This window comes from Symphalangus syndactylus, chromosome 16 (genome assembly GCF_028878055.3).
Source record: "Symphalangus syndactylus isolate Jambi chromosome 16, NHGRI_mSymSyn1-v2.1_pri, whole genome shotgun sequence".
Classification (NCBI taxonomy): Eukaryota; Metazoa; Chordata; class Mammalia; order Primates; family Hylobatidae; genus Symphalangus; species Symphalangus syndactylus.
The window spans coordinates 23243700-23258996 of record NC_072438.2 but is presented as its reverse complement, the minus strand read 5'-3'; the positions used below and the strand labels follow the sequence as shown (position 1 = coordinate 23258996).

General features: G+C 43.3%; 1 protein-coding gene across 4 annotated transcripts in view; it reads right to left on the bottom strand.

Annotated features, from left to right (window-relative positions):
* The window catches only part of CC2D2A (coiled-coil and C2 domain containing 2A), a 136547-nt gene extending 121549 nt beyond the window's left edge, over window positions 1-14998 (bottom strand). Inside the window, exons 1-5 of one of the 4 annotated variants that reach the window (XM_055245540.2) lie at window positions 14778-14998; window positions 8881-8937; window positions 6017-6100; window positions 4020-4143; window positions 2602-3648 (exon numbers count right to left, since the gene is read on the bottom strand). In XM_055245540.2, coding sequence (XP_055101515.1) covers window positions 3539-3648; window positions 4020-4143; window positions 6017-6100; window positions 8881-8919 — 357 coding nt within the window. In that variant the 5' untranslated portion in view covers window positions 8920-8937; window positions 14778-14998 and the 3' untranslated portion in view covers window positions 2602-3538. Of the gene's footprint in view, window positions 1-2601; window positions 3649-4019; window positions 4144-5494; window positions 5751-6016; window positions 6101-8880; window positions 8938-14777 lie in introns of those variants that run through there. The other 3 variants (XM_055245538.2, XM_055245539.2, XM_063619406.1) reach the window with 3 other exon arrangements.
* Between the last annotated feature and the right edge of the window lie 299 nt (window positions 14999-15297).

Below are 15297 nucleotides of genomic sequence, written 5' to 3'. Positions count from 1 at the left end.
CTCCACCTCTCCCCAACCACCAGATCCCTATATCCATACATCCATGTCCACTTGGATATTCAACAGGCATCTCAACTTTGCATGTCCATTCAATTTCTGCCTTCAAACCTGACCTTTCTGCCATCTTTTCCTTCTCTGAAACTCTATTGGGAAAACTCTGAAACTCTATTGGGAAAATGGAGTTACCCATTTTTGACTCAAGTCAAAAACCATGGAGACAACCTTCCTGCTTTCATAATTCTTGTTCAATCGCGAAATATACCTGTTTGTCTCTACCTTCCAAATACCCAGATTTCCCACACTCTTTCCACCCCTTCCACTACCTGCCAGTCCCATTCCCCAATAACTCCCACCTGGATTTTTGCTGTTGGCCTCTACCTGGTCTCTGTGCTTCTGCCCTCACTCCTTCCAAAGTCTACTCAGCACAGCAGCCTTCATCCTTAAATCTGATTATATCAGTCCTGGGCTTGAACCCTCCAATGACGCTCATCTCATTCGGATTAAAAGTCAAAGGGCCCGCTAGCCTGGGTACAATTCCCCTCCTCCCTTCTGACTTTATTTTTTTCCTTTTCCTTGTTGTTCACTCTCCACCACCCTTGCCTCCTGGCTGTTGCTTAACATCGCAAGCACATTCCTGCCTTAAGACCACTACCTGGAACATTCTCCCCTTGGGGATCACTCATTTCCTTTCATAAATGCACCTCATCCTCTCACTCCCACTGCAGTCCTGCCAATATCTTTCTCTTCAGCACTTCTCATACCTGCCGTACCCTATGTTTATCTAGTTTACTTCATTTGTTTTTCTCTTTTTTCCTCTCATCCCTCCCACAACTGGAGTATAAACTCTGTGGCAGTGTTCACGCAATCTATTATTGTCCCTGTTTTACAAATAAGGAAACTAAAGTTTAGGGAGGTTGGAGAACTTGCCCAAGGGAGTAAGATAGGTAGAGACTGGTACCCACTCTTGTCTAAGCCAATGCCCATGGTCTTAACTACAACAGCTCAATTGCCTTTCAATCACAAGCTTAATAAAGATGCAAGTAGAGAACTCTCTTTAAGTGGGAACCAAAGCCCAGGAATGCTGAGATGGTCATGAGGCATTCAGAGGCCAGTAAGGAGTCAACCAAAGTGGAGCACACTGGAAAAGACTGGAAAATACAACCGGAAGGAGCCCAATTGCATAGAGTCTTAGAGCCCAGAATACATAAGAGAGTGTGGATTTTATGTAATGTAATATAATAGATTTTGAGTAGAAAAGTGAGATAAAGAAGAGTTTTAAAGAAAAATTAATGTGGTAGTAAAAATGTCCATACATTCTTTGACACTCCTTCTTTCAAAAGAAGGAGCCTGATTTTCCTCCTCTTAAATGTGGGCTGGATTTAGGGACATGCTTCTAACAAATATGTTGAAAGCACTGATAGGTGATTTCCACGACTGAGTCAGAAAGCACATGGCTGCTTCTATCTTGCTCTCGACCCCTCTCCGTGTTTTCTGCGCATACATCTGTGTGTTTCCAAGACCTGAATTGGGAATCCTCCTCACCCTACAGTTCCCCATGCAGACTCCTCCGTATGTGGAGGCTCCATTCTTCTGTCACCTCCCTTGCTACCCTTGCCTGCCTAGGGCAGTCCTGCACTCTGCTGTTTCTGCCAGCACTCATCATTCCTTTTTACTTGTCTGTCTCCTGCTCTAATGCCACTGGTATAATACGAAGTCCTCTGCTCTCTTGACTTTGTCTGCTGGCTTTGACTTCTCATTTCTGACAGATGCCTGGCTCCACAGGCTCCTTATCCACCATGTGCTCCACCCCTCACTGCTTGGTTTATCAGTGCTGCCAATTCATCAGCAGCTTCCATCTCCACCCAGGGCTTCCCAGACACTGGCTGGTCGTGGTGTGGCTCCAGTAGGCAGGTCTCAGCCTTCTGTTCATTCCAGACCTCTCCATTCCCCAATTCAGAAATAGTGCTTTTTGTGGGGGAAGGGACTAATGCATAGATCATCTCCGTGGTGACAGTGGACAGTATCTTCTTCATTTTCGAGTTAGAAAATAATCCACTTTTTATGTCACAGAGCCTTGACTGGTGGCCACCTCTTATGGCAGTTTTTCTCTTGATTTTAAAATAAATAATTAAATATCCAGTAGTTGTGCTAAGGACTGAATTGTGTCCCCCCTCTGAAAATTTGTATGTTGAAGCCTTCTCCCCCAGTCTGACTGCATTTAGAGATAGAACCTGTAGGAGGTAATTAAGGTCAAATGAGATCATAAGGGAGGGGCCCTGATAGGATTAGGATTAGTGTCCTTATAAGAGGAGACACTTAGAGCCTCCCCCTCCCCCAATGCAGGCACAGAGAAGAGGTCATGTGAGCACACAGCAAGATGGTGGCCACCAACTAGCCAGGAAGAAGGGCCTCACTGGAAACCGGCCATGCTGGCACCGTGATCTCAGATGTCCAGCCTTCAGAACCATAAGAAAATAAATGTTGGGTGTTTAAGCCCCCCAGTCTATAGTATTTTGTTATGGCAGCCTGAAATGACAAGTTGTAATCCTTGGTAGTAATAAATAATTTTGAGCATTTAGAAAAAGAAACAGCCATATGAGATAAATTTTGGTTCTGTTTTTATTAATTCATAACAGCTCTCATTGTATCATTGCTTTTAGATTAGAACCACATTTTTCCAATCTAAGAGTCAACTTGCTTCCAAAGTCCTCTAGTTTCCAACAGTTACTTATTTCCCAACTTTGCCATAGGGAAAACAGTCTAACAATTATGTAACAATTAAAAAGTGTAACCACTTCTCCTCTTGTCTAATCCACTTTTCATGAAAAGCAATGCCTGAAGGGTGGTCATTTTCCCTATAATGAGCAGGTAATTCCTAATGTTCATTGTACTGGGGAAGAAGAAAAGGCATGTGTAGGGGGAGAAGTATATGTGTCCTCAATGGCAAGGTCACCAGGAGCCTCAGAAACCTCCCTCATTTCTTCCAAACATCTGATTCAAGCCTTACTAGGTTAACACATATGTCTTCCCTAACAATTTCATCTTCGAGTTTTTTGCATATTTAATTTCTATTCGAATTAACACTCCCTAACTTATGTATTGTTAGTCCATTTTGCATTGCTATAAAGGAATATCTGAGACTGGGTAATTTATAAAGAAAATAGGCTTATTTTGGCTCACTGTTCTGCAGACTGTACAATAAGCATGGTGCCAGCATATGCCTCTGGTGAGGCCTTAGGAAGCTTTCACTTATGTCAGAAGGGGAAGGGGAAACAGGTGTGTCACATGGTGAGAGAGGGAGCAAGAGAGAGGGGAGGAGGTTCCAGGCTCTTTTTTGTTTGTTTTCTGAGATGGAATCTTGCTCTGTTGCCTAGGCTGGAGTGCAGTGGCCCAATCTCAGCTCACTGCAACCTCCACCTCCCAGGTTCAAGCAATTCTCATGCCTCAGCCTCCCAAGTAGCTGGGATTATAGGCATGTGCCACCACGCCTGGCTAATTTTTTTGTATTTTTAGTAGAGATGGGGTTTGTCCATGTTGGTCAGGTTGGTCTCGAACTCCCAACCTCAGGTGATTTACCCGCCTTGCTGGGATTACAGACGTGAGTCACTGTGCCTGGCCTGCCCAGGCTCTTTTTAACAACCAGCTCTCCTGTGAGTGAATAGAGCAAGAACTCACTCATTACTAGAGGACAACACCAAGCAATTCATGAGTTGTGCCCTCATGACCCAGACACCTCCCACTAGGCTCCACCTCTAACATTGAAGGTCACATTTCAGATTTGGAGGGGACAAACATTCAAAGAATATTATGTGGTTATAGAAACACATCCTGAAACTATGTGTCCTGTCTCCTTGGCAGGGATTAACCTAGAAAGTCACTCACCAAGTTGGGGTAAAGTGGGTGGAGCAGCTGTGGCAATGCATGAAAAATAACACTCATAAAAAATCCCTATACTGCTCTGTGCTGAGCTCACAGTAGGCAGTTAACAAGCACCAGCTGAATGGAAGAGGGGCACTTACTCCGTGGGCCTCTCCGAACTGTCATACTCAGGAGGCGGGTCTTGGGCTCCCCCTGCACAGGATCCTGCTGGTTGCCAAGGTGAGACTTTTCGGACACCATTTCCTTGGGGACAGCAGTTGGTGGCTGGAGGAAGAAGGTCAGAGGTTCAGAGACTCCCAGGACTTTATTTGAGTCTGTTCCTCTCTTGGGAAGATGGGTCACCATTGAGGGGACAGGCCTTAGTACTATTCACATCTAGATAACCACAGTCCCTGTCACCTGACTCACTGTGGGTACCCACCAGGGAAGAGGTGCCAACCCAGACTTTCTCTAGAAATGCTTTTGTGAAATTATCAAGGCATCCCCAAATAACGTGATTATTTTCACTTTTTCTGGGTAAAATGTGTAGAGCTCTGCAGGAATTTGGAGGAAAGAGAAACAGGAAAATCAGTTTGTTCCCAACTTCAAATAGTTTGCAAACAGCAGCTAAAGTGTCACTGGGTAATTCAGGGGCAAATATTTAGTCCACCCTTTGGGCACCCCCAAGAATAGCCTCTGGTTCCTTCTCCAAACTCTCAGTGAAGGAAAGCAAGGAAGCAGAATTTGCAATAACACCTCTGAGGACAGATAGACTAAAGCTTGCCTCCAAACTCAGATTGACTGTGGGACTTTGGGCAAGTTATTTAACTTCCTTTTACACTGCTTTCTTATCTGTAAAAGAAAAATATAATAAAAAGAGCCCATTTGTTGAGATGCTACAATGTATGAGTTATTGTAGAAAGCACAGAGATTCTGACGTAAATAGATGGCCCGGGGTGGAACTTATTAAAAAAAAAAAAAAAAAGTCCCCATGTGATTCTGATTCTGGAGTGCAACTACATTTCTTGCAATGCTCCCAACCTATAAAGTTGAGAGCTGTTATATTCCCTTCTCCATCCTTGCCCCTTTCTCCTCTTCAGTCTAAGCTCCATGGCAGCCTTGGCACTGGTCACCCACTGCTCACTGTGCCTGTGACTGTGGAGCTAAGGGCTTGAACCCTTTTCATCTACTGCCTCCATGGCCCCTGGCCCTGGGGTGCAGAGCTGCAGACTGACCCCACAGGAAGGGGTTAAAGCTTCGGAGCTGTGTCTGGCTGTGGGTCTCCTCAGTCCCCAGGAGGGCCCAGAGAGCTAGCCCACGTGGCCAGGCAGTACCTCCCCAACCACATGGACCCTCCCTTGAAAGGCTGAAAGTGACTCCTCTGCCCAGATTGCCCCGAGGAGTGTGCTGAGCAAGAGGGGAGCTAGGAGGGAGGTCTCTTCTGTCTCCCTGTGACCTCCTCATCTCTCCTGGCCACCCCTCTCTGCAGCCCCTTCACGTGACTGCTGGCTCAAAATGGCGCTTCCCTCCTCTCCCTCCCCTGCTGGCATCTCGATTGTTCCAAGCAGAGCTCCCATCCACAATAGCTGCTTCCCTATCTCCCTTCTCAGAGGACAACTTCTTACCAAGGACTTACCTTGAAAAGATTTACCCTGCACGGATGCCCCCAACCTAGGAGGGGAACTCCTGCGGAGAGGTGGGGGAGGATCTGCCAGCAGGCTCGGGAGAAAGGAGTTGGCTTCTGCCTCAAAGACGGAATTTGGGCTTGGAGTTGGAAAAAGAGGGAGTTTCCCAAGATTTGTAATTGTGTACTGCCATCTACTGCCCATCATAGTCCATGGCCTTCAATGAAGCACTAAAACAGGCTCCTTCTGTCTTTTCTAGACTCCTCTCTAGGAGATGGGAGAAAACTTACAGTAAAAATGCTCTAAGTATGGACCCCTGCCTTATTGTGAGGCTCATCTATAAGTCTCTGAATCAGGATCCTGCACCCTGGACCATCCATCTGCATCCCCACCTCACAGTCCCCCCAGAACAGGCCAAAAGTTGGTATCAAAAGAAGGAAGTCTGCCTTTGTGGATTCTGATGGCCCTGGAGATGCAGGCGGGTTGTTGATCAATGACACAATACGCAGACACAGTTTCTTGTCACTTCCTACCTGTTTCTTTCTTGGCTGTCTTCGAACCTTTGAGTTCTTATTCTGTCTTCCCATGTCTGCATCCTCATCATTTTCAATGAACTCCTTTGTTAAAATGCAAGAGGGAGAGAATCTTAAGACAGGAAGAGAGGTATGACTTTTAGGTATTAAAATTAAAACCCCCATCTTGACCCTGGGCTTCTATCCAGTAATGCTGAGTGTGAGTGGGGGGGACAGTTAACAATCTGTGCGGCTATCGTCATCCACTCTTCTCAACATAGACATGTTTTCGAAAAGTCATATCCATATTGGAACATCATACACGAGATGATGTTGGATCTTCCATTGTCCCAGGTCCTCATTCATGCATACAGCATTTATTGAGCATTTACTGTGTTCCATGCTCTTGGGACACAGAATTGAAAGCCACATGCTGTCTGCTCTTAAAAGTCACAATCTAAGAAAGGCAACTAACAAGTGAATCTGCTAGGACAGACAGAGAACCACAGCCCAGGACAGACATCAGAATCATATTAGGGATTTCAGAGGTTAAGTTTTTCTGCTTTCCAGCCTTACCAGCAGGAAAAGGATAATAATGATACATGTTACATCATCACAAATGCTTCAAGTTAAAGGCAATTTTGGCAGATTTTTTTTGAAAAGGAAAACAGTCCTTTAACAGTGCAAACTTCATTTCCTCTTTCCACCTTACACTTTCTAATATTTTAGTCACAAAATGTTAGAGCTGAAAGCTCTAAAGTCTACAAGCTCTAAAGTTTTTTAGTCCTAGAGTTTTATAAACTGGGGCACAGGTGCCCCGGGTGAACAAGAAGTTGCAAGATAAACAGAACCTCTCTGGGGTACACCAAGGTTACTAGAATTTTTTTTCCTAAAATTAGGATTTTTTTTTGTTTTTATACTGAAACAAATTTGGAACACAAAGTATGAATTTTAAAGATATATAATTTCAAAGAAATATCATGCAGGTTTCTGGGCTAGACCTCAATTACTCCTGACTCCCTTTGGCCACTGGGGTTAGGGAAGACATGAACCGCAATAACAGAGGAAGGAAGTGAGGTCGAACGAGAGAATAGCCTTGGTTTGGGCCTTTCGTCCGTGTGTGTGACCTGATCTCTGACTTGTCCTCTGAGCTGCATCCTCACTCTGGACTCTTTCTTTGGGCCTGACTAATAGGGAGTGTTCTTAGTTCAGGGGATTCGCCAACTTAGATTACAAGAAGATAATTATATTGACGTGTGCAAGCATGGCTTTCAATTCAATTCTAAGTTTTTACTGACTTAGAATGGACTTGTGAGAAACCTACGTAATCTTTTGCTTTTCCGTGATGTTTTCATCCTCTATTCTAACTATCCAGTAGGACTTCAAATAAGATAGAATGTAAGTTCCATGAGGGAACAAGGTTTGTTTACTGCTGTATTCCCAGGGACTACAGGCACAAAACATATTTGGTTATATGAATGAATAAGCAAATATAAATTTATGTGGGTTTGTCGGTACTTGATCTTGCTTAAAGTTTTGTTTTGGTTTTTTTGTTTTTTGAGATGGAGTCTTACTGTTGCCCAGGCTGGAGTTCAGTGGCGTGATCTCGGCTCACCGCAACCTCCGCCTCCCAGGTCAAAGTGATTCTCCTGCCTCAGCCTCCCGAGTAGCTGGGATTACAGGCATGCCCCACCACGCCTGGCTAATTTTGTATTTTTAGTAGAGATGGGGTTTCTCCATGTTGGTCAGGCTGGTCTCGAACTCCCAACCTCAGGTGATCCACCTGCCTCGGCCTCCCAAAGTGCTGGGATTACAGGCATGAGCCACCATGCCCAGCCATCTTGCTTAAAGTTAATCTGCATGGTTTTATAATGAGTTTCCTCAGGCTTTTTGGAGCACTGCATTGGACAGCACATATCGTCTCCATTTCCGTCTTTGTTGTCTCAAGCCAGTGAGCCCTTGAAACGAGAGAGAAGTAAGGATTGAGAGGAATACTCTCTCTTTTGTTGGATGGTCTGCAGTCTCCAAATTAGACAGCCTCGCTTCTCTGGTGTGGGCAGTGCTTTAATGAGTTTTTACATACAATGAGTCAGAAATTGCAGGACTCCAGGACAGAGGCTTGTATTAGCAGGTGTCTACAATTGTTACCTTCATTCTGAATGTCTTTAGAAATCAGCGTGCTTCAGGCAGAGCTAGGCCCAATAATAGGTAGTAACTTAGAGCTGCTGTGTGTCAGAGTTCATAGAATGGTGACAAAATAGCTTCAGAGCATTCAGGTAGAGGTAAGACCTTGGAATGTCAGCAGGACTGCATTTCCTTCAACATCCACCTCCCCTTCTCCACCACGTATCTGATACAGCACCCTCAGGGTGCATTTAGTAGGTGTGTGTTAAATTAAACTAAATGTGGCTTGAGGATACCTCTGTACTTTGAGTTCTTATGTAACAAACTGCAATCTTAGTAAACTAACTGAAAGCCTAATTTAGGAGTATGCTTCTGTAGCAGGTGGCTGAGTCTCAGCCAATCGCAGCAGCTGAGTGTCAATCAATCACAGGTGGCCTACTGATCAGACCGTGTTTAAATAAGGCAACACTGAGCTGTAACTAATCAAGCTGTTTCTGTACTCCACTTCCATCTTCAGTCCATAGATGCTGTCTGCCCAAGAGCAGAGCAGAGCTCTCTGAATCTTTTCAGGTTCTGAGGGCTGCCCAATTCACAAATCGTTCTTTGTACAATTAGACGTTGTTGAATCTAATTCATGTAAAGCTTTTCTTTTAACATGTGCAATAGATGCTGGTTGGCCTAACTTCCTCATTCAAAAACACGTGTAACATAAGCATGCACACACAAACACATCCCTAGAAGACATCAAAGTGGCCACTTACCTCTGTAATTATTTTTACTTTTTCTTCCCTGGGATTCATTTTGGCTGGGATGGGGCCCTGACAAAGAACAATGAAGAAGTCAGGCATTTTGAAATCAGTGAAATATTGCTTCTCTTACTATGGATATATAAGAGGCTGGCTGTGATGGTAAGTGAAGTGTTTGAGCTGGGTAGACTTTCCACTCACCAGGAACCCCGGCAGACCCCAGGATTGGTGGAGATAAGTGCCAGAGGAAAGGAAGGATGCCAGGTCTCCCTGTCCCCGGGAGCCTGCCTTTACTGTGCCCATAGAGTTGGATGGCACTGGTTGGAATCCAGCTCTAGAAGGACCATTTTATAGCTCCTCTCCGCTACTGCCCTTCTGCACTCTCTGCCCTTGACCTTGGCCCTTATTTCACTAAGTAAAAAGACAAGACCAGAGAGGGCTTCTACATCCCCTTCCCCTCCCACCACATTGAGCCACTGCCACCTCCTCTGCTTCCACTTGCTACTATGAACCCCCATGTTCCCATGGGGCCCCTCCTTCAACAGTGCACTGGGCCCCATCATTCCTCCTCCTCCAGGCCCTTGATCCTGACAATTCTTCACTTTCACCTGGATTTTCTTCCTGCTTTATTGGCTCATTCCTACCAGTGGAAAAAATGCTGTAATTTTTCCCTTCCTTTAAAAAAAGGCCCCCGCCCCCCACCCTTTTTCTTTTGAGATGGAGTCCCACTCTGTTGCCTAGGCTGGAGTACAGTGGCACGATCTCAGCTCACTGCAACCTCTGCCTCCCAGGTTCAAGCGATTCTCCTGCATCAGCCTCCTAAGTAGCTGGGATTACAGGCGCATGCCACCATGCCTGGCTAATTTTTGTGTTTTTAGTAGAGACAGGTTTTCACCATTGGTCAAGTGGGTCTCGAACTCCTGACCTCGTGATCTGCCTGCCTGGGCCTCACAGAGTGCTGGGATTACAGGCGTGAGCCACTGTGCCCAGCCAGAAAAAAAGCCCTCACTTAACTCTACTTCTCTTTCTAGCTGTTGCTCAATTTTTCAACAATTACAGAAAAATCCCTCAAAACATTCCCTCTCTTTTCAGTTTTATTTTTTTATTTTTTTATTTTTGGGGTCTAGCATGCTCTGCAACTGCGCTTGCCAATGATTCATCTCCAGTGACCCCTGCATTGCCATGTCCAGTGATCAGTTCTCGGCCCTCATTTTACTTGACTTAGTCAGAGGCATTTAAAACATTTTCTAAGTTTTTAAATTTTGTGGATACATAGTAGGTGTATATATTTATGGGGTACATGAGATATTTTGGTACAGGCATGCAAAGCTTAATAATCACGTCGCAGAAAATTGGGTATCTATCCCCTCAAGCATTTATCCTTTGTGTTACAAACAATCCATTTATACTCTTTTAGTTATTTTTAAATGTACAATTAAATTATTATTAACTATAGTCCTTTCATTATGTTATCAAATACTAGGTCTTATTCATTCTTTCTATTTTTTTTTGTATCCATTAAACAACCTCCCCCGACCCCTGACTACATTTCCCAGCCTCTGGTAACCATCCTTCTCTTCTCTATCTCCATGAGTTCAATTATTTTGATTTTTAGATCCCACACATAAGTGAGAACATGCCATGTTTGTCATTTGCATGTTCTCACTTACTTGTGGGTGAAATAAGCCAGGCACGGAAGGGTCAGAAACATTTAGTGATGAAAGTGAACCATCCGTTTCTTTTGAGATACTTTCTTTAGTTGGCTCCTGGGACAAGTTCTTTCTTGGTTTTCCTCTTACCCACTGACTGCTCCTTCTCAAACTCCTTTGCTGGTTTCTCCCCATCTCGCAGACCACCAAAGATTGGAATGCTCTGGGGCTTAGCTCTGCCTGTTTTCATTCCTCTGGCCATCTCACCATGTGTCTTGGCTTTAAATACCATCTGCATGCTGATACTTCCCAAATTTACATCCCGGGTCCAGACATCTCCCTAGAACTCCAGACTCAAATATCTGCTTGATGGACACCTTCACTTGGCTTGACATACCTCAAATAAAGTTCTTTGCTTTTACTCCTGAGCCTGCTTTGTACTGCAGTTTTCCTGTTGTAATAAACAGAAATCCATTTTGCTCAGGCCAGAAACCTTGCAGTCGTTCTTAACTCCTTTCTCAGTCTCACATGACACACCACACTCAATCCATCAGAAATCCTGCCAGTTTTGGCTTCAAATTATATTCAGGATCTAATCACTTCTAAACATTTCCACTATTATCACCATGGTCAAACACCATCTTCCCTCTTGAAATCTACTGCAAGAAACTCCTAATTTCTCACCTTCCCACATTGCTGGGCTACCATATTCTCTGCATTGAAGCCAGTGCAAATTGATGAAAATTTGAGTGACATCATCACATTGCTTCACTCAAAATCCTCCAATGATTTCCCTTTGTCAACAGAGTAAAACCCAGTTTTTTCCAAGGCCTATAAGCCCTGTGTGATTTGCACTTGAATCCTCTTGCCTCAGTACCTTTGCACCTTCGGTTCCTGCTACCTAGTTCTCCTTTTCCCCAAGATATCTGCATGGCTCTTGCTCTTTCACTTTCTTCAGGTCTCTGCTGAAATTTTATTATCAGAGAGCTCTTCTGTGACCATTCGTAATACAATGATCTCCTCCCAACACCCTCCTGGAATTCCCTAACTACCTTACGATGATTTTTTCACAGTGCTTATCACCACTCAACATACATACTTACTTGTTAATGTCAGCCCATATCCATTAGAATATAGCTACAATAGGGCAGAAACATTATTTTGTTTATTGTTTACCCCCAGAGACTAGGATTATGGGACATCATGGACATTCAATATATACTTGCCGAATGAACGACTAAGTCACTGACTTATTGGCTGTGGTTCCATAGCCACATTCTGGGACTATTTAAAGCTCCATTGTTTTTTCTAGGCTGCTGTGAGGATTAAGTGAGAAAACACGTGGAGAAACAACAGGCATATGGCTGACAAATCATAAGCCCTTTCTAATATCCGTGAAACCCAAATCTTAACTGGGACTTGGTCAGGTCATTTAAGCAGCTCGTCTGAGCTCAAGGTTTCCCTGACCCTACAGGGGAATTAGCATGTTAAAGGGAAATAAAGCATTTGAAATTCTATTGTCTTCTCTACAAACCTCATCACAGGGTACAAAAAATAGAGGAAGGAAAATGTAAAAGCAGCTAAGAGAATAGAGAGGCAAAAAGATAACCTAGAGTGAATGAGGGGGCAGATAATAAAGACGAAACGCAAAAGTACACGAGAGCTCTCTAATGAACAACTCTGGTCATTGCAAACTGGAAAAAAAAAACCTGTGAAATATTTTAGTAACTAAAAAAAGTTCCCTATAAGTTAAAAAATGCTTTATATGAAAGAAAAAAAACAGAAGTAGAAAATGAAAAATGTAATGGGATTTTCTTTTTTCCTCATTCTTTCCTGATTTCCTTTAAATGAGTTTCTAAGGAAATCAAATGACACTGAAATTTATTTTTTATATGAATACTGTTGCTAAGAAAAGATCAATCAATACTGCCTGGTTTTAATATGCAGCTTGCCATCATCTCACACATTGGTACTTGTTAATATATTCCTACTGGCAACATCAAAATAGCTATGATTTACTGCACACTTCTTTTGTGCTGACTCTAGACATATATTCTCTTTAGTCCTCACAATAATATGTCTAGCTTAGTAGTATGTGCCCCAATTTGCATATGAGTAAACTGAGGCTCTGATAGTTTGCATGATTTTCCCAAAGTTGTAATTATTAAATGTCACATTCAGAACTTGACCCCAAGACTCTGTGATTCCCAAGTCCTCCCTCACTCCACTCTACCCCTCCATCTCACCATTTATTCTTGCTTTTGCAATGGCATCAATAATTATTCTATGCTTTCCAGAATAGCCCACTCTTCTGGAAATATTTACAGTTGAAAGCTGTGAAGCACTGCACTGGTGAGAAAATGCTTAGGCTACATTAAGCCAGTGATTTATTTTACTCAGTGCAGAAAACCAGACATATTTTTTCAAGGAAAGTACTGACACCTTCATCTGAATAAATGGACTATTCCTAAGAGTCATCAATGGGTCAGAGCCATACCTGGAGGTTGAGATACAATGCATCTCAACTCCATATTGGTTGCTTAAAAAATCATACAATATATATGCCCTACTCCAAGATGGCAAAAACATGGGTTTATAGGAAGAGTTGCCCACATATTTCTTTGCCAAGGAATATGTGGACCTGAGTTTCAACTTCAGCTTTATTTATTAGCTGTGTGATCTTGGAACAATGCCCTCCCTTCTCTGAGACACATTTTTTTTTTGTCTGCAACATTGCAGTCATACTTCCTACCTTGAAGGATGATTAATTTATAAGGGCTAAATTATGAAATGTGTGTAGTAAAATGCCTAGCACAGACTGGGCTCTCAATATTGGTAGGTTTTGTTACTAAGAAAAAGTGATTGGGGGAGGGAAAGTGGAAAAAAGGAATGAGGAGGGAAAAGAGCTTGGGGGATAGAAGAGGGTTCATGAGAAAGACCTTAGGTGATGTTCAAGCCCACCCACCTTCAGCTCCAATCTTCCACCCCCAGCTACCATAACTCATGTTTCATGTCTCCCTCCCTTCAGCCAGGCCCAGGGCAGTTGCCTTGCTGTTTCCATTTATGGTGCTTCTGAAACCTTCTGCACTTCTACCCATGAGTATTTTCTTCCTCACACCCTGAGAACATTTTTCTGTTCCATCCTGGAGCTTGGACACCTGGCAAGGTACCACATACATTCTTTTGGAATACATTATCTTATTCTACAAGTTATTCCAGCTGCAGTTTCCCTTAGCATAAGGTTAGTGACAAATAGCTTTATAGAATCATTTAATCACCTCGATATAATATACATTGGCCTTGAATAGTACATATGAGTACCATATTTGAGCTGTGTTATGTGATATATGACCAGTGCATTTATATGATGTGCTAAGTGCTGGAAGCCCCTCCCTGGATGTCATCCCACTGTGCTTTCAGTGTTTTTATAAATCTCTTATGGCACTTAGCTCATTGTACTCTTATCATGTGTTTATAAGTCTGTTTTCCCAGCAAACTCTGAGCTTCTGACCTAATCTAATTTATGTTTGCACACTCTAAACTGAAGTTCATTGCGTGGTGCATTGCTGATGCTCCATAAATGTTTGAATGAATGACTCTCTAAGTGAGCTCTAGGAGATATATATATATATATATATATATATATAGAGAGAGAGAGAGAGAGAGAGAGAGAGATTTCATGCTGGTGCTGAATTTATTTGCAGAAAAGGTTATATGAAAATGCAATAGCAAACATATTTCTTATTTGACTTTATTAGCTTTTCATAGCACCTCTTTGCAATGAAGGGAAACAATCAGCTTAAGTTGTAGCCAGTAGATTTTCTTGAAGTCTTTGGAAAGCACAGCAACTCTCAGCACTGTGGTTAGTAACCCTTTCTCTGTCTAATACCAAGAAAAGTGTATTTTGCAGTAACTAGTGCTTCTCCCCTTAAGCCAGTTTGAACTAAAAGGCCCATAAATGCAACACGCAGCTAATGTTTCACAGAGCTTTGGTCAGAGAGCATTTTCACTCAGGACTTGTGATGAACTGGACTTACATTTCCTGCAAACCAGATACCAGATAGCAGCTCAAATCAAAGCTGCCAAGTAATGGTCTATGTTCCCATTTCAGAAAGTAAAAACATAAATAACGATGAGGGCCCCTGAATTTACAATTCATTAAATCCAGTCTCACGGTATCCTGGAGAGGCTGAACTTCAAGCCGGGTAACTGAAAACAGGAAATCATTGTTGCAGCCCAAAGTCCGGTTAGGGACTGATTTACCTTAAGAAACTTTACAAAAGGCACTTTGCAGATTCTGCATTCTAGGATGGAAGTGGAGACAGACGGTGCTGTTGAATCTTTTAAAAGGGTCCGGAGGGAAAGGCTGAGTGTTGGAGATGCCCCTGGGCTCCTCCCTGGAAAGCTGCAGCCATGTCTTGGAGCAAAAACACCAGCTTAGCAACCCGTTCCTAAGGAAGGTCACTCGGTGGCTTTTTTTTTTCTTTTAAAGTGACAGGCTACTTCCAGTAGTGGAGTACAAGCATGCTGGGTAAGCAGAGACGCATAGCCTGCAGGAGAAGAACAGAGAGAAATCAACATGAGCAGCACTGGAAATTAGGTCAAGCCTTAAGAGCCGCCCCTCCCTCATGTCATCCGGTGGTCTTGCATTTCCAATGAAGAACAGGCTCAGAGGTGGGGCGATTTAGAATCTTAAAAGGTCATCATTGCATGGTGAAGCTGTCTAACGTGGCAGCAGCAAAACCTCTGTGGAGGTGCTGCAGGGTACCAACAAATGTTGCAC